Source organism: Mirounga angustirostris, unplaced genomic scaffold (genome assembly GCF_029215605.1).
Source record: "Mirounga angustirostris isolate CCGP_5_RB_7025 unplaced genomic scaffold, mMirAng1.0.hap1 SCAF_6, whole genome shotgun sequence".
Taxonomy (NCBI): domain Eukaryota; kingdom Metazoa; phylum Chordata; class Mammalia; order Carnivora; family Phocidae; genus Mirounga; species Mirounga angustirostris.
In genome coordinates this window covers 93331068-93353544 of record NW_026991714.1, presented here as the reverse complement: position 1 = coordinate 93353544, position 22477 = coordinate 93331068, and the positions used below count along the sequence as shown (strand labels likewise).

The 22477-nt window shown below is 36.7% G+C and overlaps 1 protein-coding gene across 7 annotated transcripts in view; it reads left to right on the top strand.

The window, feature by feature from the left end:
- The window catches only part of JMJD1C (jumonji domain containing 1C), a 349365-nt gene extending 330501 nt beyond the window's left edge, over positions 1 to 18864 (top strand). For all 7 annotated transcript variants that reach the window (XM_045877927.3, XM_045877924.3, XM_045877925.3 and 4 more), the window contains 8 exons: positions 2565 to 2733; positions 3297 to 3387; positions 3878 to 4008; positions 4378 to 4500; positions 7338 to 7477; positions 8728 to 8904; positions 17490 to 17621; positions 17941 to 18864. In XM_045877927.3, the coding sequence (XP_045733883.1) occupies positions 2565 to 2733; positions 3297 to 3387; positions 3878 to 4008; positions 4378 to 4500; positions 7338 to 7477; positions 8728 to 8904; positions 17490 to 17621; positions 17941 to 18030 (1053 nt within the window). In that variant the 3' untranslated portion in view covers positions 18031 to 18864. The remainder of the gene's footprint in view (positions 1 to 2564; positions 2734 to 3296; positions 3388 to 3877; positions 4009 to 4377; positions 4501 to 7337; positions 7478 to 8727; positions 8905 to 17489; positions 17622 to 17940) is intronic.
- Positions 18865 to 22477: the final 3613 nt, after the last annotated feature.

The following is a 22477-nucleotide window of genomic DNA, read 5'->3' as shown; positions in this document are numbered from 1 at the left end:
TATCTACAGAAGCATTTGCCTCAGACTAACCAAAAGTTATGTAGATGTTTTTTTGCCTTTAATGTTCATCCATAGAACATTTTTTTATACATTAGTTCATCAGATCTTGAATGACATTATTTCATTCTGTTCAATGATGAAAGTGATACTCTCTTTGACCAGAGTTTTCATAGAATGTTTGAGACACATTTCAGAGGGCAGTTTATTACATTAATGCAGAAATTGTGAACAAAATTAAGAATTTGCATGATTTAGTATTATGTTGTTTTTTTCTTGCTTTCTGGAATACATCGTTTGCAATTTTATTTTACTTTCTTCATTGAACAGATAGTTATTGAGCTGCTAATAAAATCTAGTCTTTGTGCTGGCCATTAAAGATATAAAAATAAGTAAGATGAGTAAACTTTAGTGCTAGTGGTTCTTATTAATCTTTTAGGTCACTAATCCTTTTCACGATGTGAAGAAAACTTCATTCCTTTCTCCCCAGAAAAAATTCATACCCATGTATCACACATACACAATATTTAGCTTTTTATTTCCTTTTTGTTGTTGTTGTTTTTTCCTTTGTTTTCTCTTTGGCTCCCCTTGAAGCCCTGATGCCATTGGCGGGTCATAATTTAGACCACTTGATTTGGTATGTGCTTGAGCTGTCAAGTAAATATTTTAATAAGTATGTTAAATATTCTAAGAACTTTGTTAAAGTGCTGTAAAAACCCAAAAAAGGGAATGACTAGGCTAGAGTACTAATTCAGAAATGCTAGTCTGAATTGATGCCTCAGGGGTTAAGTGAAATTTTTCTAGATGTGAACAAGAGGTTGGAAATAAACAAGAGCATCGGGTGCTTGGGGTACTGTTAAGTAGTTTTGTTTGGAACATAGATAAAAGAGTTCTGTGGGAGAATGGTGAGAAATGGTAGTTAGGGTTATGATTATGAAGGGCCTTTGATTATTACACTAAGGAGTTTGAATTTTATCCTGTAGATGATAGTTTTAATTGATGAGTCAAAGTAATCAGATTGACATATTAAAATAACTGACAGCAAAGCAGATTGGAGTTGAATTAGAGGAAAATAAGGCTGTAGGCAAGGAATCAAAATAGGAAGGTTTCCAGTATTTTGCGAAGATGATGATGATGGTAGCCTAAGAATTCTGCTTGAGAATATTCTTTTTTTTTTTTTTTAAAGATTTTATTTATTTATTTGACAGAGAAAGACAGCGAGAGAGGGAACACAAAGGGGGCGTGGGAGAGGGAGAAGCAGACTCCCTGCCGAGCAGGGAGCCCGATGCGGGACTCGATCCCCGGGACTCCAGGATCATGACCTGAGCCGAAGGCAGTCGCTCAACCAACTGAGCCACCCAGGCGCCCTGCTTGAGAATATTCTAATATACTAGCTAATTTGCCCCTCATTGTTTTGACAATATGACTACCATTAGAAAGCGTGGCATAGGGCTGGATAGGAGTATTATTGGTTAGCCACAGTATGGGCTGGGAATTAATATCCGAATTGCCAACAATAGTTAATTAACAGCTGAACCTATTTTTTATAGTTGGATATATTATTAGCCTGTTGAAGGGAAGTTTAATGTGGTCCCCCAAGTAAGTAGTTAACCAGATTTAAGATGATTTTTGTTGTTTTTCTTTTCTTTTGAGATATCTTTTGTGATAAGAACCCTAGCTAGAGGTTATTCTGCTCTGTGGTTCCTGAAATGTAATTATCTTAATGAAGTTTAAGATGACTTAATAAATAGTGTATTTTACAAGAGAGTCACAACTTTCTTTGTTCTCTATATCCCAGACATTTGCTTCTTTTATAATAAAGGAATTTAAAAAACCCAAAACCTTGGGGATAGTATATCAGATTGTTGTAGAGGTTTTTTTTACATCAGCATTGGAGTTCTAGAAGCTTTAAATCTTCAATTGTTAGTTTTGGGTTAGATAGCCTTGAGGGAATTCAAATTCATATGATTTCAAAGGAGAGATTTACTTTCAGGGAGTCAGCCATTAAGCTCGAAATTTAATATTTTGCCTGGTGGTTTAATATTTTTATTTATCATGATCCTTATGGAGGTAAAGAACATGTGTATGTGTTTTAAATGATACAAATTATGTTTTAATCTCAAGGACTATATGTGTTCCGTTAAAATCTTATTATAGCTATCACACATAATAGATACGTAAGTAGGTTATGTTCTAGCTTCAAAAATTAGTCTATAAATAAAGCAGCCAAAAATCCATATTTATACTACCTAGAACTGAAATTTTTAATCTAGTCCTTTAAGACTTCTTTCCTGAAAATGTACTACATGTTAACTTTAATTTTAAAAAATGGCTATCTGTTCTACATGGCATTCTCTCTTACTGTCTTTGACAGTATATTATGTCCATCTTTTCAGGTCAGGGACTATTTTCAGTAGTCCCTTTTATTTTCACAATTTGTCATTAGTCCTAAAATTTAACATGTTATCTGTTTGTTGTATATGTGTATAAAATCGAATTTTGGAAAATTCGTGTGCTTGTCCATATACCTTTTAACTTATCAATCTGTCTATTTATTTATTTATAAGCCTGCAGTGGTTTCTGGTGTGCATAAGAAAATGAACATTAGCTTGTGGAAGGCGGAGTCAATTAGTCTTGATTTTGGAGACCACCAAGCTGATCTCCTGAACTGCAAAGACAGCATTATTTCAAATGCCAATGTTAAGGAATTCTGGGATGGTTTTGAAGAAGTTTCAAGTATGTTGTTTTTTGTTTGTTTTACTGTTTTCTGAAATATATCCCCCCAAAATTATAAATTGCAAATATGACTTAACAGATTTTTAATCTTTGAAACTTCTATATTACTTTAGCTAATAAAGAAGAGACAAATACTTGGAAACAAGGGTCTTATTCCTTTGTTCCACCCCTAGTTTCCTTTGACCATAAATAAGTTATTTAAACTATGTTTCCTTATATCATATAGGGAATATTTTTAGCAACCCCATAAACCTCTGAGAATTATATGTTATGTAAAACACTTAGAAAATTAAAAATAAAAATGTTAAGACTAGTTTCAATAACAATTGTAAACAGATTTTTAAAGAATATTTTTGCAGTATTACAAATACCTAAATACATAAGGAATAAAAGTCCTAGTACTATGTAAGTACATAAGAAATTAAACTCAATAAGCAAGCATTCATTAAATACTTCCTATACAATAATCATCATTCGTTTTACATTTCTTCCTTCTTCTCCAAACATTACTAAAAATTAAAAGGCAAAAAATACCTTTTACTAATGAACTGCATTCTTTATAGAACGACAAAAAACGAAAAGTGGAGAAACAGTTGTTTTAAAATTGAAAGATTGCCCTTCAGGAGAAGACTTCAAGACTATGATGCCAGCAAGGTATATATTTTTAAAACGTGTTATTTTAATGCTTGGGTTTTTTAATTTGAGCTGAGATTATCCCCAGAAGTAGGATAAGGAACTACATATTTAACCTTCAGGCATTTTCCTTGCCAATTAAAAATAAATTAAGAACAAAACCCAGTCTCTGTATTCTCAGTAGGATAAAGTCTTTATGTTAGGGAAGTAAAGGAAAGAATGCTAATATCAAAGGATGTGGGGTCCTGTTTAGGACCTCCCTTCTCTTTATGCTTTTAATCTGCTATGATTAGAGAAACAGAATTGTAGTTTTAGTCAGTGTCACTTCTGTTCTGTGCTTGTCCTGGTGTTAGGCATTCATTTAAACTGAATGAAGTCAAGGAAAGTGTTACTTGTCAGAATCCTTAAGGAAAGGTTGTATTATGTTTTGAACAACCTAAAAATTTTGTATATGAAAGCACCTAAGAATGTTAATCTGTATTCAAAAGAAGTCAATGTTGTTATTCTTCAGATACGAAGATCTTTTGAAAAGCCTACCATTGCCAGAATATTGTAATCCAGAAGGAAAATTCAATTTGGCCTCTCATTTGCCAGGATTTTTTGTACGCCCTGATCTAGGACCCAGGTTGTGCAGTGCCTATGGTAGGTATATATTTGCATTTCCGTGAACTTGGAATTATATGAAATTTTAACTGCTGTCCAAAGATAAATTGTCTAGTGATTTTTAGGCTCTACTAAATCCATTTTTTAGTAATCCACTGAAATCTTTTTTTTCTATCAGATAGTATATTAGATATTAATAGCCAATATAGTTAAGTACTTGCTAATTCCTTGTAAAATATTTACATTTTCTAGTAATTTTATTTTTTATGGAAATTTCTTGGGGAGCAGGCTTTGGAACAAGGAAACTAAAGCTCAAATTACAATTAACAAATTTTCCTCATAGAGCTGATTTTAGGGGGACTATCTAGGATATGTATTCAGTCAAATAAAATTCTATTTTATACACAGGTGTAGCTGCTGCTAAAGATCATGACATAGGAACAACAAATCTCCATGTTGAAGTTTCTGATGTTGTAAATATTCTAGTCTATGTTGGCATAGCAAAAGGAAATGGCATTCTCTCAAAAGCAGGTAAAGAAACTTGAATAGTGGTTTGGGGGATGAAATTGAATAACCACACTAGGACTTATCTGGAATGTCAGCCTCTGAGTAAACAGCAAAGATTGCAGAAAGAATTGCAGTGGATATAGGGATATTCTAATCTTTATTACTTTAAGAGTGCTTGATTTACCTGTCTTTTTTCAATATAATAGAATTTTTTTTTTTTTAAGCTTTTATTTATTTATTTGACAGAGAGAGGGAGACCGAGTGAGAGGGAACACAAGCAGGGAGAGTGGGAGAGGGAGAAGCAGGCTTCCCGCGGAGCAGGGAGCCCGATGCCGGGCTCGAACCCAGGACCCTGGGATCATGACCTGAGCAGAAGGCAGATGCTTAACGACTGAGCCACCCAGGCGCCCCTAGAAATTTTAATTTTAAAAATGAGTATTTTTATTTGCTCTTTTTCTATCTTTAATTGTTCTGTTTGTGAAAACAAACTGCTAAGCTTACTTTATAACACTTTATTGGAGAATAGAAAGTGGGTCCTGGGGTTCTGAGATTGATTAGATTTGGTTTGTGCCTCAAACATTTTTCATTTTTCCCCCCTCTACTATCAGAGAGAGAAGGGATCTTTTCTCCTAAGTAGATGTAACCTTTTGGGGCACCTGGGTGGCTCAGTCATTAAGATGTAACCTTTCTATCCATTGTATAGGTTTTAGATTTCCATCCTCTGGATTTCTTTCCGAAACCTTGTTCCATCTGCTATCCCCTTCTATGTAAATAGGTCTTTAACTTTTCCTCTGTGCTGGTTATTTTCTTCAGAGTAGAAGTACACTCTAGACTATTCCTTCTTTCTCAGAAGAAAACCTTCAAAACTAGATTTCCTTGCCACCATCTATAGCTCCTGCCTTCATAACAAATTCTTTGCTCTTTGTCAACTCTTACTCACATTTCAGCTCATTTCAAGTTGGCCTTAAATCTGCTGCCTCACTAAAATTACTATTACTGCGGCCCTCGCGAACATTCACGATTGGATAAGTGGTTTCAGTGGTTTCTTTCTGGTTGTATTACTGCTTGCCCTCTGAAATAAACAGCACTGGTAATGACTGCCTCTTCTTCACATAGTGCCCTTGGCTTCTGCTCCCCTACTTCGTAACTAACTTCACAGAATCCCAGGCTTTCCTCGACTCGGAATTTTTCTTTACCTTTTCTAGTTTACACGTACTTTATGTGAAGTTCTATGCATGACCCAACCACCGCGTACCTCACCAGCTCTGTATCTGGAGCCAAGAATGTATCTTGAGCTTAGTGACTAGGTGCTGAGGACATGGGGGTTCCTACAGTATTCACTCTACTTTCCTGTGTATTTGACAGCTTCCATAAAACACAACCTAAATTCCCCCAAAACGAGAAACTCATTTTTATACTGTTTCTCAGCTTCCTAAATTGACACTTGATTATAACTGATAAACTCTTTGCCTCCCCCACTCCCAAGGATTTGAGACTCAGGCACACTTGGGTTGTAGTCCCAGCTCTAATACAGAAATGTGTGACTTGTGGTTTGGATTATTTATCTTTTCAAAGCCTGTGACGCCACAGAGTTAATTATCTCTTTTGTGACTCATTGCACTTTGTTCAAATCAACCCCTATAGCATTTGTTCTTTTTTTTTAATTATTCTTTATTATTTTTTAAAGATTTTATTTATTTATTTGACAAAGAGAGACACAGGGAGAGAGGGAACACAAGCAAGGGGAGTGGGAGAGGGAGAAGCAGGCTTCCCGCTGAGCAGGGAGCCCAATGCGTGGCTCGATCCCAAGACCCTGGGATCATGACCTGAGCCGAAGACAGACGCTTAACCAACTGAGCCAGCCAGGCACCTGAAAAGCAGTAAAATTTAAAGGAAAAAAAAATTGAGGAATCATTCTGAGGTTGTCAATTTATAATTTGTTAACACATAAGATTTGAGAACTGAACCAGTCTTTGGATACCTTTTGTATTCCTATGATTGCATTTACCACACTGTGTGGTATTTGTATTTGCCTACATTTATTAATACTCTCTTTTACTCTGCTAGGTCTTGACTGGGTCTTTGTTTCACTCTAATCCCCAACATTCTAGGATAGTGCCTTGCATACATTGTAAACAATGTCTGAATAAAGAAATCCTTGCAACCAACTTTAAACATAAAAAAGAATTTACTGTTACAAATTAGGAAACATCTGATGTGTTCTTTGTAGCAAGCAATAACTTTCTTTTACTCTCAAAAGAACATTTCTTTAAAATGTTCACTGTAGTTGGGGCACCTGAGTGGCACAGTCAGTTAAGCGTACAACTCTTGGTTTCCACTCAGGTCATGATTTCAGGGTCATGAGATCGAGCCCTGAGCCGGGCTTCATGCTGAGCTGGTGCTTGCCTGCTTTGGATTCTCTCTCTCTCCTTCTCCCTCTGTCTGCCCCCTCTGACCCGTAAAATAGAGGTTATGATCCTTGCCTACCTTACTAAGTAGTTATTAGTGGTCATGAAATTTTTTTGTAAGTTAGGAAATGCTGTATGAGTACAAATCATTATTACGACCACCCCCTTGGGACAGGAAGAAAGTTGGTGAAGTTTGATTTAGAAACCCTTGAATTTTTAATCTCTTGTTCCCTGGTTTGCAGAAAACAAATGATCTGGGAAAGTTACTGTTACTCTGTCCCTTGTTACGCATGGTCAGTGTTTTGTGTTCTGTAACAGTTTAACTGGGTTTACTTCCTCTTTAAGAGTCCTGATCTAGTCAGGCACTGTACTGCTCTGATAGATCAATTCTAGGATACTTGGCTTTCTGGTGGTTTTTAATGACGAATTTGAAAATATTCTCCTATGTTTCAGGAATACTCAAGAAATTTGAGGAAGAAGATTTGGATGACATTTTAAGAAAACGATTGAAGGACTCAAGTGAAATACCTGGTGCTCTGTGGCATATTTATGCAGGGAAAGACATTGACAAAATAAGGGAATTTCTTCAAAAGGTATAAATTTAGGTTGCAAATAGTTTCTCTCTCTACCTTGAGCAAGGACTTAGTAATTTTTAATGTAACTTCATTTAGCATTCAGGAATATAAGATCATTAGGTAATTTTTACTTCAAAAAAGGAGGGGACTTCTTACTGTTGCTGAAAGTCAAAAGCTTCTTTCTCCTGCTCCTTTTAAAGCTGGTTTTTGAATGGCAACTTCTCAGTTGCTAGTGCTCCCATGTCTCCTTATAGTTACGAACTAATCTGTTAATGAGTCAGATTTTACCCTTGGTGAAAATTACAGGATATAAAAACTAATATGTCATAGAAACATCTAAAGAAGATAGGATCTTTTTTTTAATTTGATTAATAGTTTTGGCTGTTGACATAGGCAGTAATTCTGCTCTTAACCACATCAGTTGGTCTGTTATACTTATTTGAATAGACTGAAATTTTGAGTAATCGTACCTTTAATTTAGTTGTTTGACACTGAATGAAACTGACATATTAATTTAGAATGGTTAGTTCAATCCTTTACTCAAATATTTGTCAAATCTGCAATTACAGGGATTTCTCGCAAGGGACCATCATTGCTGCTTTTCTTATTATGCTTCATTTTCTTTCAGAGTAGACTTAAGGTTTGTCTCTGTTCAGTATGAAGTGAAGGAGCTGTAGCTCTGTACCTACTATCTTATCTCAGAATACCTACTAGTATTTTAACTTAAAATATTATAAATTATGCTTTTTAAAGCAGAATGATTATTTCACTGGTTAGTTAAAGGGTCCCTTGAAATTGATTTGTCAAAGATTAGAGGGTTAGCAATATAAAGGTATTTATCTTTGTCCTTACATTTTAAAAAAAGCAAGATCAGGAAATGTTTAAGTCCATACATATGGATAGTTTGGCTTTTGACAAAAAAGCTACTAAACTAAGCTTTTCCCAATCTCTGTGCTATACTTTTGAAACGATTGTAAAGAAGAAACCAAATGGATGGAAACTTCATGGTGGATGGAAGGGGTGAGAAGGTGGGAGTATGAATCACTTTATTAACAGCATCTCAATGTGCAGCATTGTTTTAATATCCTTTGGCTTTTCAAATTGTTGTAGAATATCATTTTCTTTAACTTAAGCACATGCATTGTTCCATAAGATTCTAAGAACAAAAAATGGTTATTGTAAAGAAAATTAGAATTTAACTGAAGAGAATTTATCATTTCCCTTACTTAAAATTGAAGTGTATATTTTAATTTTAATCCATATTGCAGATTTCAAAAGAACAAGGCCTTGAAGTTCTACCAGAACATGATCCAATACGTGACCAAAGTTGGTATGTGAATAAAAAGCTCCGCCAAAGACTACTTGAAGAGTACGGAGTCAGAACCTGTACTCTTATTCAGTTCCTTGGTGACGCCATTGTCTTACCAGCAGGAGCACTTCATCAGGTACAGAAAAACTTGTTTCTCACACCTCTGCTACTGAAGGAACCAATATTGAAAGAGAAGTTGTTCTGATAAATAAGAGAATGACCTGCACCCAGTTTGCTTCCATTAAGAAACCACTAAAATAGCTTTCCAGTGCTTGAAGAGATCTAACATAATTAAATGCTTTGAGAACTTGTTTCAACGGGAGCCAGATTTCCATTTTTATATTGTTTCCAGTTTAGTGGATCAAAATCTCATTTTTAAGACTTTTGAAGGAGGAAAAAGAGAGATACTGTATATTCAGTTCTCAGTAGTGAGACTTAACACTTAAGTATTAAGACTTAAGAGATCACACATTTTCTAAGGCACTAAATTGAGCAGAATGAAGTGTTGGCTAGACCATTCCATAATTCAGGGTTTTAGTGTAACTCCTGCCTTGTTAGTTTGCTAACATAGCAGTAGTGTGTCCAAAGAAAGATGATATGTAATTTTTATAGCTATTGATCCACAAAATTTAAAAACTAAAAAAGAAAACACATTATCTTTGTTTCTGTGGCTTGACTATGTGGCACCTGGAAAAAAGGCATAGAATAGATAGTGGGCATGGAGGATTAGATTAAAAGCATACAGTGGATTCCTATAAATAGACTGGAGCTACCACAGACCAGCTTAGCCCTCATAGTAACAGAGTATGCAGAGGAAACCCCAAAACCCCAAAAGCTAGTTTGCCTCAGAGTTGGTTCCCCACCTTTTCTACCACCTGGTAGTTGAGATGTATCTGATGTGTACTTTTTTTTTTTTTAACCAAGGAATGTTTTCCACATTTTATATAACTATATATGCAATTACTGCCTGTTCAGCATTGTGACACCATCATATAATAGCACAAATATTCCTTAAGTGATAATAGTTGCTTAGTTTTTTTTTTTTTTAAGATTTTATTTATTCATTTGAGACACAGAGATAGAGAGAGAGAGCATGAGCAGTGGGAGAGGCAGAGGGAGAGGGAGAAGCAGACTCCCTGCTGAGCCAGGAGCCTGATGCGGGGCTCGATCCGAGGACCCTGGGATCATGACCTGAGCTGAAGACAGACGCTTAACCATCTGAGCCACCCAGGCGCCCCAGGTTGCTTAGTTTTTAACATGTCAAGCTCAGGGTTAGATTTACTATTCTTAGATATCAAATAGTATTTATGACAGTAAAATACAAACATCATAATAAATATACCTGCTTCACTACAGTAACTTCCTGGAGGAAAAAATATATTAAATGTATTAAGTTTAATGCATTATTTATGTTAAATTGTTTTATTGTCCCATGGTCTTACCTGATCATTTCAGAGATGTTGTATCATTTATGATTCAAGTTCCCACATGCCATTTTTTTGCCTTCTAGTCTCTTTTCAGAAAAGAGCTAATCTGTATCAAAATGTAAAATACCCTCAATGGAGCAGCCTATTTAAGAGAATAGTACATTTTGTACTATTTTGTAAATAGAAAGAATTCTTTGATAATACAAAACAGGTTCCCTTAAATTCTTATATATTTATCCAGTATCTATTTTCTTTCTTTTTTTTTTTAAAGATTTTATTTATTTATTTGAGAGAGAGAATGAGATAGAGAGAGAGCATGAGAGGGGGGAGGGTCAGACAGAGAAGCAGTCTCCCTGCTGAGCAGGGAGCCCGACGTGGGACTTGATCCCGGGACTCCAGGATCATGACCTGAGCCGAAGGCAGTCGCTTAATCAACTGAGCCACCCAGGCACCCCAGTATCTATTTTCTTAAAGTTAAACTGGACAGGGCAGTTTTTTAAATTGAGGTATAATTTTAATGTGCAGTTCTGTAAGTTTTGACAAATATATAGTTAGGTAACACCACAACAAAATACAATATACTTGTATCACTCCTAAAAATTCCCTCCTGCCCTTTTTTAGTCAACTTCTCCCATCTGATATTCCTACAACTACTTATATTTTCCTCCTATAGTTCTGCCTTTATTAGAATGTCATATAATATGTAGCTTTTGAATCTGACTTTTCTTGTTCAACATACAGTACATTCGAGATTCATCCATGTTGTTGTGTATACCACTGGTTGGATCCTTTTTATTGCTGGGTAGTTGTTCATTATATAAATATAACAGTTTTTTTTAATCCATTCACCAATCAAAGAACATTTGGGTGTTTTCTAGCTCGGGACAAATAATAAGTAAAGCCACCAAAAACATTTGCATACAGGTTTTTCTGTGAACATCGATTTTCTTTTCAGTTTGATAAATACCAAGTGATGGGATTTCCTGGTCATATAATAAATGTATGATTAACTTTACCAGAAACTGCCAGGTAGTTCTCCAAAGTGATTGTACCATTTTCTATTCCCTGAAGTTGTGTATGTAAGTTCCATTTCCTCTACTTACTGTCAGTTTTGTTTTTAAACATTTGAGTAGGTGTGCATTGGTATCACATTGTAGTATTAATTTAATTTACTTTTCCTTAATAACTAAGTATGTCTAGCATCTTTTCATATGCTTATTTGCCATCATCTATATATCTATTTTGGTAAACCTGTGTGTTCAAATATTTTATACATTTTTTGCAGTTGGATTTTCTTTTTTCTTACTGAGTTTTGAGTGTTCTTAACTATTCTACTTTATAAGCCCTTTATCTGAGGGGTGCCTGGGTGGCTCAGTCGTCAAGCGTCTGCCTTCAGCTCAGGTCATGATCCCAGGGTCCTGGGATCGAGCCCCGCATCGGGCTCCCTGCTCTGCCGGGAAGCCTGCTTATCCCTCTCCCACTCCCCCTGCTTGTGCCCCCCTCTCGCTGTGTCTCTCTCTGTCAAATAAATAAATAAAATGTTTAAAAAAAAAAAATAAGCCCTTTACCTGGTATATGCTTTGCAAATATATTCTCCAGGTCTGTGACTTGTCCTTACATTTTTTTAATGGTGTCTTCCAAAGAGAAGTGTTTTAATTCTGATGAAGTTCAGGTGATCAATTTTTTCTTTTATGTATCATACTTTCATTATATATCCAGAATTGCTGCCTAGTCCAATATAGCAATCATTTTCTCTTACATTTTCTTCTAGAAGCTTTATTGTGGTTAGTCTTAAATTTAGATCTGTAATCCAGTTTTAGTTAATTTCTGTACATTGTGGAAAGTATGGACCAAAATTCTTCTTTTTCTTTTTGAGGGGCAGGTATGGATAGTTTAGTTGTTCTAGGCTATTTTCAAATGATTTTTATTTTGAAATGTAATACAGTGATAACAATTTTTAAGAGTCTGAGTAGTACAAAAGGGTTCACAGTAAAAATTCAGTCTTTTTCTCACCTTTGTCCCCAGTTGCCCTCCTTCAGAGGCAATCACTGTTTACCACAGAGATTCCATGCCATGGAAATGTCTCTCTGCTGTTGCTTTTTTGTGGGTAGAGACCCATGTTTTCTCAAAATAGTAGGCAAAGTGATCTTGTTAAAAAGTTTAGTTCACATAACACTGCTCAAAGCTTCACAAGGCCCTAAATGATTGGTGTTTGTATCCTGTCCATGTCTCCTGTTTATGCATACACACAGCCCCCTTCACTGCCTTTCTTCCCTACTTCCCTCCTCCTTACTTCTCTCTGGCCACCCTGCCCTCTCTATGGTCTTCACATACACCATGCAAGTTTCCACCCCAGGGCCATTGTGCTTGCTAATCCTTTGGCCTGGAATTCTTTTTTCAGGTATCTGTAAGACTTGCTTCTTCACATTCTTTAAAGATTTGTTTGCTCAAATGTCACCTTCCTCAGTGAGGTCTTCCTTAACACCTTAGTTTTAAAGTGCAAATTATGTCCCCCAATTCCCTGTCATCCTCCTGCTTTATTCTCCATCTTGATCATCACCTTCTAACATTATTCATAATTTATTTACTTTGTTTATTGTCTTTTAATCCCCACTGGAATATAAGGTTCACGAGGACAGAGTTTTCTGTGTTTTTCATTGCTCTCTCCTATGTTTAGAATAATGCACTTAAATATTTGTAAGTCCTGACAGCCTGAAAATATGTTCTCATACACAACATATTTTTGCACAAGTACAAATGAAAACAAAGTTATGACTTTACATGATTTATATATATTGTGCTCTTTGTACAAACATGTAAATTTTGGCCTCTTCTTATATGTGTCTTCTGGCTACTTCAGAAAGTTTACTTAGGTTGGAATCTAACTTCCAATTATGACAATATACGTAAGTACATAGGAAAACATGCTTTCTTTTGAGATACATAGAAATATCACTTAGATTCTAGAGAGCAAATTTCATCATAGATTTCTAGAGTATAAAAGATATCATACTTAACTATAGCATGTATAACCTAGATTGGCAAATTCTATTCTGAGCTCTGCTGCTAACTTGCTGAGTGTTCCAAGACCACTCTGCTGCATATTTTGGCATAGACTTGCCAGCTATAAGCACAAAAATTTCTGTCTTCTTTTCCTTATGTGGTGTGATAATGACAGCATGGTTATTTGTATTCTGTTGAAAGGGTGTTGTCCATGACTCAGAAGTGATGATAGTGTGGTTTTGAGAGAGAAGTAAAAGGAAATAAGAACTCTGTTCACAATATTAACTTGGATTTGAGATGTATTATTATTTACAACTTACTTAGTCCTTAGAGGTCCTGAAAACTTTTCATTGATGACTTCACTTCCAGTAGACTACAGGTAGCCCTTAAAATAAACGCAAAGTCTAAGTTAGTGCTTCTCGTGTTGTTAGCATACATCAGGATTTCCTAGAAGATTTGATAAAACACAGATTGCTGGACCCTACCCCCAGAATTTCTGATTCAGTGGGTCTGAGGAGGGACATGAAATTTTACATTTCTAAGAAGTCCCCAGGTGATGCTTATGTTACTCTCTGAGGACCACACTTCGAAAATCATTGCCAATAGAAAGTTCTTGCAAACCCAAGGCACCTGTCAAAAAACGGTTTTGGCCAGATATGATACATTGTATTCTTTGGTTTGTCAGCAGTGAGCACTTAGAGAAGCCACCCTGAGGGAAAGTATAGCCACAACCCTCCATGTATTAAGAACAATTGCAGGCTTACTCTTCTGTTGGCAAACATGAGTGAATCTGTGAAACCCCAGTTTATCACTGGATGGAGCAGGTGGACCCTGACCTCCAGGAATTACTTTGTCTTAGCTCTAGTACCCTGATGTTCTCAGTGGCCTTCATTTTATTTATTTATTTATTTATTTATTCACTCATTCATTCATTCATTCATTTTAAAGATTTTACTTATTTGAGAGAGAGCACGGAGAGGGGCAGAGGGAGAAGCAGGCTCCCCACTGAGCAGGGAGCCCAACACAGGGCTAGATCCCAGGACCCTGGGATCATGACCTGAGCCGAAGGCAGATGCTTAACTGACCGAGCCACCCAGGCGCTCCAGTGGCCTTCATTTTAAACAGCAACATTTTTTTTTTTTTTTAAAGCCACAAAATCTTTAGGATAAATTTGTCCTTAACTGTTTATCTTAATTGATTATGTTTGGTCATTCATAGTTCATAATATTGCTGAGTTGTGAATTTTCTGCATTCATAATGCTAAAAGGACTTTAATAAAATCCTTCACTCTTAAGAGAACTTAAGTTCTCTTCACAGTGTCAAGATGATAACCTTCCTACTGTGAACACAAAGAGTTACATTATCTTAATATTACCTATTTATAATTACAATTGATCCCATAGGCAAGTATGAATAAGATAGTCTGTCAAGGAAGTGAAATGTAAATTAATCAAAGATAGCTGAAAAAGATTAGTAGAATGGGAAGTTCAAATGGGTTCTGCTTTTAAGACTGAAACTTGTCTCTTCAAACTAACCTGTAAGCCATAAGCCTTTGAGCAAAATATTATCAAGTTGAGGTCATTAGCATAATAGCATTTTTAAGCACTAATAAAAGTCACAGTTCTAAAACTGATTTTAAAGCAACCATGAACTGGCAAAAACTGACAGAATCAACTTTTTTAGAACTCTGGAATCTAATCCAAATTTACATCAATTGGGGGACTGTTTAGTGAAGAAAAGGGCAGCTGATTTGGGGCATTTAAGGAAATCTACAGGTCACTGGCTGACCACTGAGATAACAGAACAGAGACTTCAGTGATCACACCCAGCAAGGAACACAGCCTTTGCAAGAATAGTGTGGAAAAGTCACAAAAGAAATGGATGACTGCAGCCTTGTCCAGCAGTCAGCAGCTACCCTGAGGCAGAGAGAGAATCTGATTTCCAGTAACCACATTATAATGTTCAGGTGTCCAGTTTTCAGCAAAAAGTTATAAGACATACATAGAAACCATAAAGTATGCCTATTCATAGGGGAAAATAATCAGCAGAAACTGTCCCTGAGGAAGCCGAGACATTGGACTTACTAGACATAGACTTTATATCAACTGTCTTAAATGTACTCAAAGAGCTAAAGGAAACTGGTAAAGAAAATCAGGAAAATGACATATGAACAAAATTAGAATATCGATGAAGAGACAAATTATAAAACAGTAGAACTAGACATGCTCAAAGAAAGGTACATGCCAGAACTTTTGAAGGACTTAATCCCCATGGCATGTTCACATAAGTGAAAGACATAACAAGACAGGACATTTGGAGACTATGCTGGTGTGACTGAGTTAATATAGGACCATAAAGCATCTGTTAGACAAGATGTTACAGGAGCTGGGCTCCTGTTGGCTTGCCATTTGTTGGCTGATTTATCTTGGAACAGGCACTGAACTTCTTATCCATGGTTTCCTGCTCTGTGAAATAGAGCATCTGTTCTAGAGACACATAGTGAAGATCCAGGGAGACACTGTAGCAGTGCTGAAAATGTGAGGCATCACTATGTTCATCCTGCAGAGGAACCAACAACCTAATGATTAAAGGAAGAGAATGTTTATATATGCTACCAAGTTACCAGTAGAGGGACAGTGCTTGACTTAAAGAACTCTGCAGACTTGAGCAGCTGTTCAGGTAGACATTATGCCCAGAGGAGGAATTTCAGTGCCTTTGGAATCCATCACTCTGTTGTTAGATTTTTTTCACCGTTCTTTATTCCCCACTTATTCTCTTCTCATGCCTCCAAATTAAACTTACTTTCATCTTTTTAAAATTAGGATTAGTGTAGGGGCGCCTGGGTGGCTCAGTTGTTTGGGTGTCCAACTCTTGATTTCAGCTCAGGTCCTGTTCACAGGGTCGTGTGTCTGGCTCCGCGCTAGGGTGGAGTCTGCTTGTCCCTCTCCCTCTGCTTGTCCCTCCCTCTCTCTTTCTCCCAAGTAAATAAATAAAATCTTTTTTAAAAATTAGAATTAGCATAAATGCTTACTTTTCAGTTATTTCTCCTTTCCCAGGAATTTTATGATACCCTTTCATATCACTAGAAGACAACCTAGAATGTCATATAATGCACATTGGATCAGCTTGGTCCTTCTGTGTCATTATACTAAGCGTTAATAGAAAACAATTCCAAGAAATAGGGAAGTACTGAGTCAATTTGTACATGGTGTACAAATAATAGATAAGACTGTTGACTGGTTTCTTGTGACAACCATTTAGTTGAGGAGGGACAACTATTGAAAACAGTTGCACTGATGCCACTGGAGCCTGGAGGTATACTTTAGTTGGTTAATTTGAAAGAAAGGCACAAATAAAATCCTAGGGTAGTTCTAAAACTGTTGTGAGCAATAGATCTATCTGGAACTACAGTTTTCATCCCCAGTCCTCACAAACTAAATTTCATTTCTTTTGCTTTCATCTACTTTCTGTTGTAAAAGTTAACAGTGAGGGGCTCCTGGGTGGCTCAGTCGCTTAAGCATCCAACTCTTGATTTCAGCTCAAGTCATGATCTCAGGGTCAAGGGAGCAAGCCCCGAGTTGGGCTTCATGCTCAGCCGGGAATCTCCTTGAGATTCTCTTCCTCCCTCTGTCCCTCTGCCCTTCCCCTCCTCTCTCTCTCTCTCAAATAAATAAATAAATCTTAAAAAAAAAAGTTAACAGTGAAATGACCCAAATGCTGAAAGCCAAAGGAGCAGCAACAAACATCAGATTGTTTGCACTGAATAGTAAAGCAGATACTTTCCAGTTAGCTTTTTTTTTTTAAGTAACACCAAAAAGTCACCTTGACTAAATTGATAATTTAGGATCTGATTATCAGCCTCTCTGAAGGATTCCTGGAAAAGTTCTGTTATTTTCATCATTTAAAAATATTCCATTTATATGGGGCGCCTGGGTGGCTCAGTCTTCGAGCATCTGCCTTCGGCTCAGGTCATGATTCCGGAGTCCTGGGATCGAGCCCCACATGGGGCACCCTGCTCCGCGGGAGGCCTGCTTCTCCCTCTCCCACTCTCCCTGCTTGTGTTCCCTCTCTCGCTGTGTCTCTCTCTGTCAAATAAATAAAGTCTTTAAAAAAATAAATAAATAAAAATATTCCATTTATAAAGTCCCTCCACATGAAAGCTTTTCAGTGATGTAACTCTCATAAAAGTAGGTGTCTGCTTTGAAATGCATTTGATGTTTTGGAGAAAATAAGTTCTCTGGTATTCCTGCCTCCTGAAGTTGAGATTTTACTGTTTTTGTTTTGGGGATAGGTACAGAATTTTCACAGCTGTATTCAGGTAACTGAAGACTTTGTGTCTCCAGAACATCTTGTACAGTCATTTCATTTGACACAGGAACTGAGACTTTTGAAGGAGGAAATCAATTATGATGATAAACTCCAGGTAAGAGATGAACTTTCTGACGAGCTCCTGCTCTGCATGTTTTTTTTATTCAGAAATAGGATACCTGCAGAACAGCTTAGTTAATCACTACCTAGTTTGTCACATTTGATTAACAAGCACAGGTTAACAATATGCATTTAATTGTATGATTTTTAGTGGCCCTTATCCTAACTTGCATTTTAACATTTTTTAACTATGACATTTGTTTTTCTTGAATTTGGCTTTGTTTCATTAAGAAAAAAAAATTTTTAATATAGCAGTTTTCATTTGTTACTTTATCTCCAGCTAAAGTGATTAGAAATACCAACATCTCTTTCAGGTTAAAAATATATTGTATCATGCAGTCAAGGAAATGGTGAGAGCTTTGAAGATACATGAAGATGAAGTAGAGGATATGGAAGAAAATTAGGTGTGGTCCAGTTTGATGTTTTGAGGCCATTGAACTGGAACTACTTACTCTAGAACGATGATATGTATGCACATTGACTTAAGCTTCATAAAACCATCAGTGCCAAGAAATTCTCTTTTGTAGTAATTACTTGTTACTGATACCGCAGCAGTATAGCATACGTCACAGCTCCTGTGATTCAATGTTAGTTACGAAAACAAGCTGAATTTAAAAAGCAGCGTCTATAGCTGTTTTTGTATTATAGTGTATATGATGTTTGTGAAAATGCCAGATTTAAAATGATGTATTTATTTTTGAAAAAAAAACCCACAAAATTCTATGCTATATTGTTGATCAAGTGTAAATGTGACCTTGTACAGTTTAATAAAATAACTGATATTTTTCACTACATTGAGACAGTTACTGTGAGAATAGGACACAAACACCAGCTATTGCCTGCATTTGGGAAATTGCTGAATCGCACAGCATTCATGTCATAATCAGAAAATTACTGCCAAATAATTGTAAAATTTGTAAAATATGAAGTATATAAAGTAGATACTAAATACGGACACTTCAATATTTTGTTGAAGCTATTGACTGTACAATTAAACATTTTCAAAAGGTGTAATTTATTTAAAATTGTCTCATTTTGGTAAAATTTATGTGAACTTTTAAAGCTAAATATTAAACTTAATATGCTATGTAAATATATACATATATACATTTAATGATGTATTTTTTTAAAACATTGGCTTGCTTTTATTTGTTAAAAGTGCAAGTGTTACATATGGCTTTGTACATTAAAGTTGAAAGGGGTTTTACATTTTCCATTAAAAGGACTTTATCAGAAAATGGCTTGTTCCAGCGTTCTTCCTGTTATGACACACATACTAATAGGGATTCATCATCATGATGACTACTAGCATTTACTTATGATACAACATTCTCTTCTGGAACATTTCTCCTTTGTTTTACTCTTAAAAGTTTCCAGCTTTTCTGTAGATTTTATGAGCCATCATCGCTTCTTGACCTTTTGGCTAAGATCAGGTGTAGATTTTATGAGCCATCATATGTGTTTCAGCTTACTTGTCCTGTGGGCCAACTAAAGAAGGGAATACAGGTAACTCCCATTTGTTGTTTATGAGCACATTTTCATTGAAAGAAGAACCCATAAATGAATTTTTAAAAAGCCATGATTATGAGCGTATATGATCAACTTCAAGTAAGTGTTTTTCATAGCAGAAATAGCTGATGATAGAGTTTTGTGGGTGGGAGGAAGGCGGGGGAGCAGTGGCGGGGAAGAGGCTAAAGTCAGCCAGCCTCAGTTGAATATGAGCTCTACTTGGTAATTTGCTTTAATTTGAAGTCTTGGTTTTAATAGCTGACTATTACCAGAAAAAGGAAATGATTCAATTACCATTCTACCTCTACACTATGCACAATGAATTGTGGTATAGCAAGTGGCCAAGATTCAGATTCAAGTTGGTTACCAGTTGGTTGCTTTGAGGTGCACAGAGCCCTAACTATATGAATGCTCCTGGAAATATGTAGTCCTCCACTGACACCTGCAGGATATTTTTATTTTCATCTGAAAGCACATACTTTAAAAGAAAAAAGTAGCCCAAGTTGTGACCTTGCAAGTTGCTTAGTTTTCATCCTCTTGTTTATATCTACCATTTTTAGCTCCATGTGAGCTATTTATTATATCACCTTCCACTCCAGGCAGCATTCAGCCAGGAATGTGAGCAGTTACATTTCACATTAATGCCCCACATGGCACAAGAGTTAATGGGATGGGGGCGCCTGGGTGGCTCAGATGGTTAAACGTCTGCCTTCGGCTCAGGTCATGATCTCAGGGTCCTGGGATCGAGTCCCACATCGGGCTCCCTGCTCCTTGGGAGCCTGCTTCTCCCTCTGCCTCTCTCTCTCTGTCTCTCATGAATAAATAAATAAAATCTTTAAAATAAAAAAAAATTAAAAAAAAGTTAATGGGATGGATGATGACTACGTGGCTAGAAAAATTGGGCTGAGGAATAGTTCAAATGATTATGTGAATTTTCTTTTGTAAGGTTTTGACTTTTTATTTATTTATTTATTTTGTTTTTTTTATTTATTTATTTATTTATTTATTTATTTATTTATTTATTTATTTATTTATTTGACACAGAGACAGAGACCACAAGAGAGGGAACACAAGCAGGGGGAGTGGGAGAGGGAGAAGCAGGCCTCCCGCGGAGCAGGGAGCCCGATGCGCGGGGCTCGATCCCAGGACCCTGGGATCATGACCTGAGCCAAAGGCAGACGCTTAACGACTGAGCCACCCAGGCGCCCCTAATTTTTTACTTTTTAATACTGTTTTTCAAAACATGTTTCATTGCATTTAAATGGTACTTTTTGCTTAACACTTTCAAAAGTCCTATGTGATCTAATTTTGTAGTGAAATTAATTTCAAGCCCAAGATACTAATTCTGGAGTGGACTGCCTGCTGGTCCCTTAAGTCTGCCAAGAACCCAGAGTCTTATGCTGATTTTCTTCCAAAAGGTTTGGCTTCTTTGGCTGTTGTTTCAGCCACCTTTTTAACCATCCTACGACCCCTACAGAATAGCTGTGGCTTCTTTCAGAGCAAACTCATCTGATAAGAGTATTCTATCCATGGTCTTAATTCCATGCTAGTGACTTAATTCTTGGTAAGACAGGGTGGAGAGAATGGACTATAATGCTTACGTCATTAAAAGGCGTTTGACTTTTTGGAAGGCTGGGAGTTGTGTTTGCTGCCTGTTGGAGCAGTTCCTCTGACCATTTACCTTGTTCCCTCCACCCTTTGGGTTGGCTCAGATGCTTCTTATATTTGAAACCATCTGAGAGCATGTCTGTTCCTTCCTGATAGCGATAGAGTAAGTAGTAAATGTGTAGAATAATATGAAAAGCTTCAAGGAGACTTTATACAGGGAAACTTGTGCTGAATATTTAGGTCCCTCCCATTTTACCGTAATTTGGACCTGAATCTGAATTCCTTTTCCTGACCAATGAATTACATGAGTCCAAATCCATTTCTCTTCTGCCAACACATTCTGGGATTCTAACACCCATAAAATGTCTAGTTTCTTGTTACTTCCCTTTGGTAGATGGAATATGAGTTTAATGATATCTGTGTAAGATTAGTGAGCTTCAGAAGAAAAATGTGCTCTCATACCTTTGCTTGTTCTGTGTGTGTACACGTGCTTTAGATACAGAGATGTAAATTTAGCATGTTCTATCTCTAGATGCCAACCTATCAAAGATATTCTGCCAGACCAAATCAGGAACGTTGGCCATGGAAGAAGAAAAAGGAAATGATTCAATTACCGTTCTACCTCTATACTATGCACTATGGATTGGGGTATAGCAAGTGGCCAAGATTCAGACTCAAGTTATGACGTACCTGGTTACACAGTAATCTCAGTAGTGACACCTTGAAACTATATGAAAGTTATAGGAACTGAGTAGTATATGTACTTTGGCTCTCAGAGTAATCAACCTGATTCTTTTAATGAAAGCAAAGTGACATCAGAAACCTTGCTGCTTGTGACAAACACTGTGAAGTGGTTGAAATAGGGTTCTATGAAATCAGAGGGAAAGTGGTAACACCAGATGTGGATGGATGGGTGGGGCTCAATACCATCATGAAGGTTCAGGTGGTGCAGTTTTCTGCATTAAGTTTTTCTTGCAGACAAAATTGTCCCTTAAGCAAACACAAAATGCACATCATGCTCAAATTATTCCCTATAAATTTATGTTGGGACAAATTTGCACTTTCAAAGCAATACTTACCGCTGAACTGACTGTACAACAAAAGATTCTTCAAAGCTTTGAGCCAATGAAGACAGAGGGTTTCAGAAATACTTTCTAGTAAATTAAAAATTTGGTACATCTGTTGAATTGTTTATCCCATGACTGGGTGCATCATCTCACATTCTCTCCCAGAGGAGAAATGAAAGTAGCTATTGAGCCCAGTAACTAATGGTTATGTGTTCTAAAAGAAATGTATAAGCTCTAGAAATTGTAATCATGGGAAATTGCGCTCATCCCTTGTTAATGGAACTTTTGAGGAAATACATAGGACATATTGATCTATCATAGTCGGCTTTCAAGTATGCTGAGTTCGGAGTTCACATTTGGTTCTAAGTATTCCATTCACGTCTTTCCAACCATTAGCAGTTTCTTGAATTTTTCAAGTCCAGCTTTTACTCCTCATCTTCCTGGTGTTCAAAACATTTTCTGTGGTGTTAGTGAGCTTGGTGTTAACTGAACAGGGAGAAGGGTTTATTTAAAAGGGAGATAGAGGGGCGCCTGGGTGGGTCAGTCCGTTAAGCATCTGCCTTCGGCTCAGGTCATGATCCCAGAGTCCTGGGATCGAGCCGCACGTTGGGCTCCCTGCTCAGCGGGGGCCTGCTTCTCCCTTTCCCTCTGCCACTTTTCCTGCTTG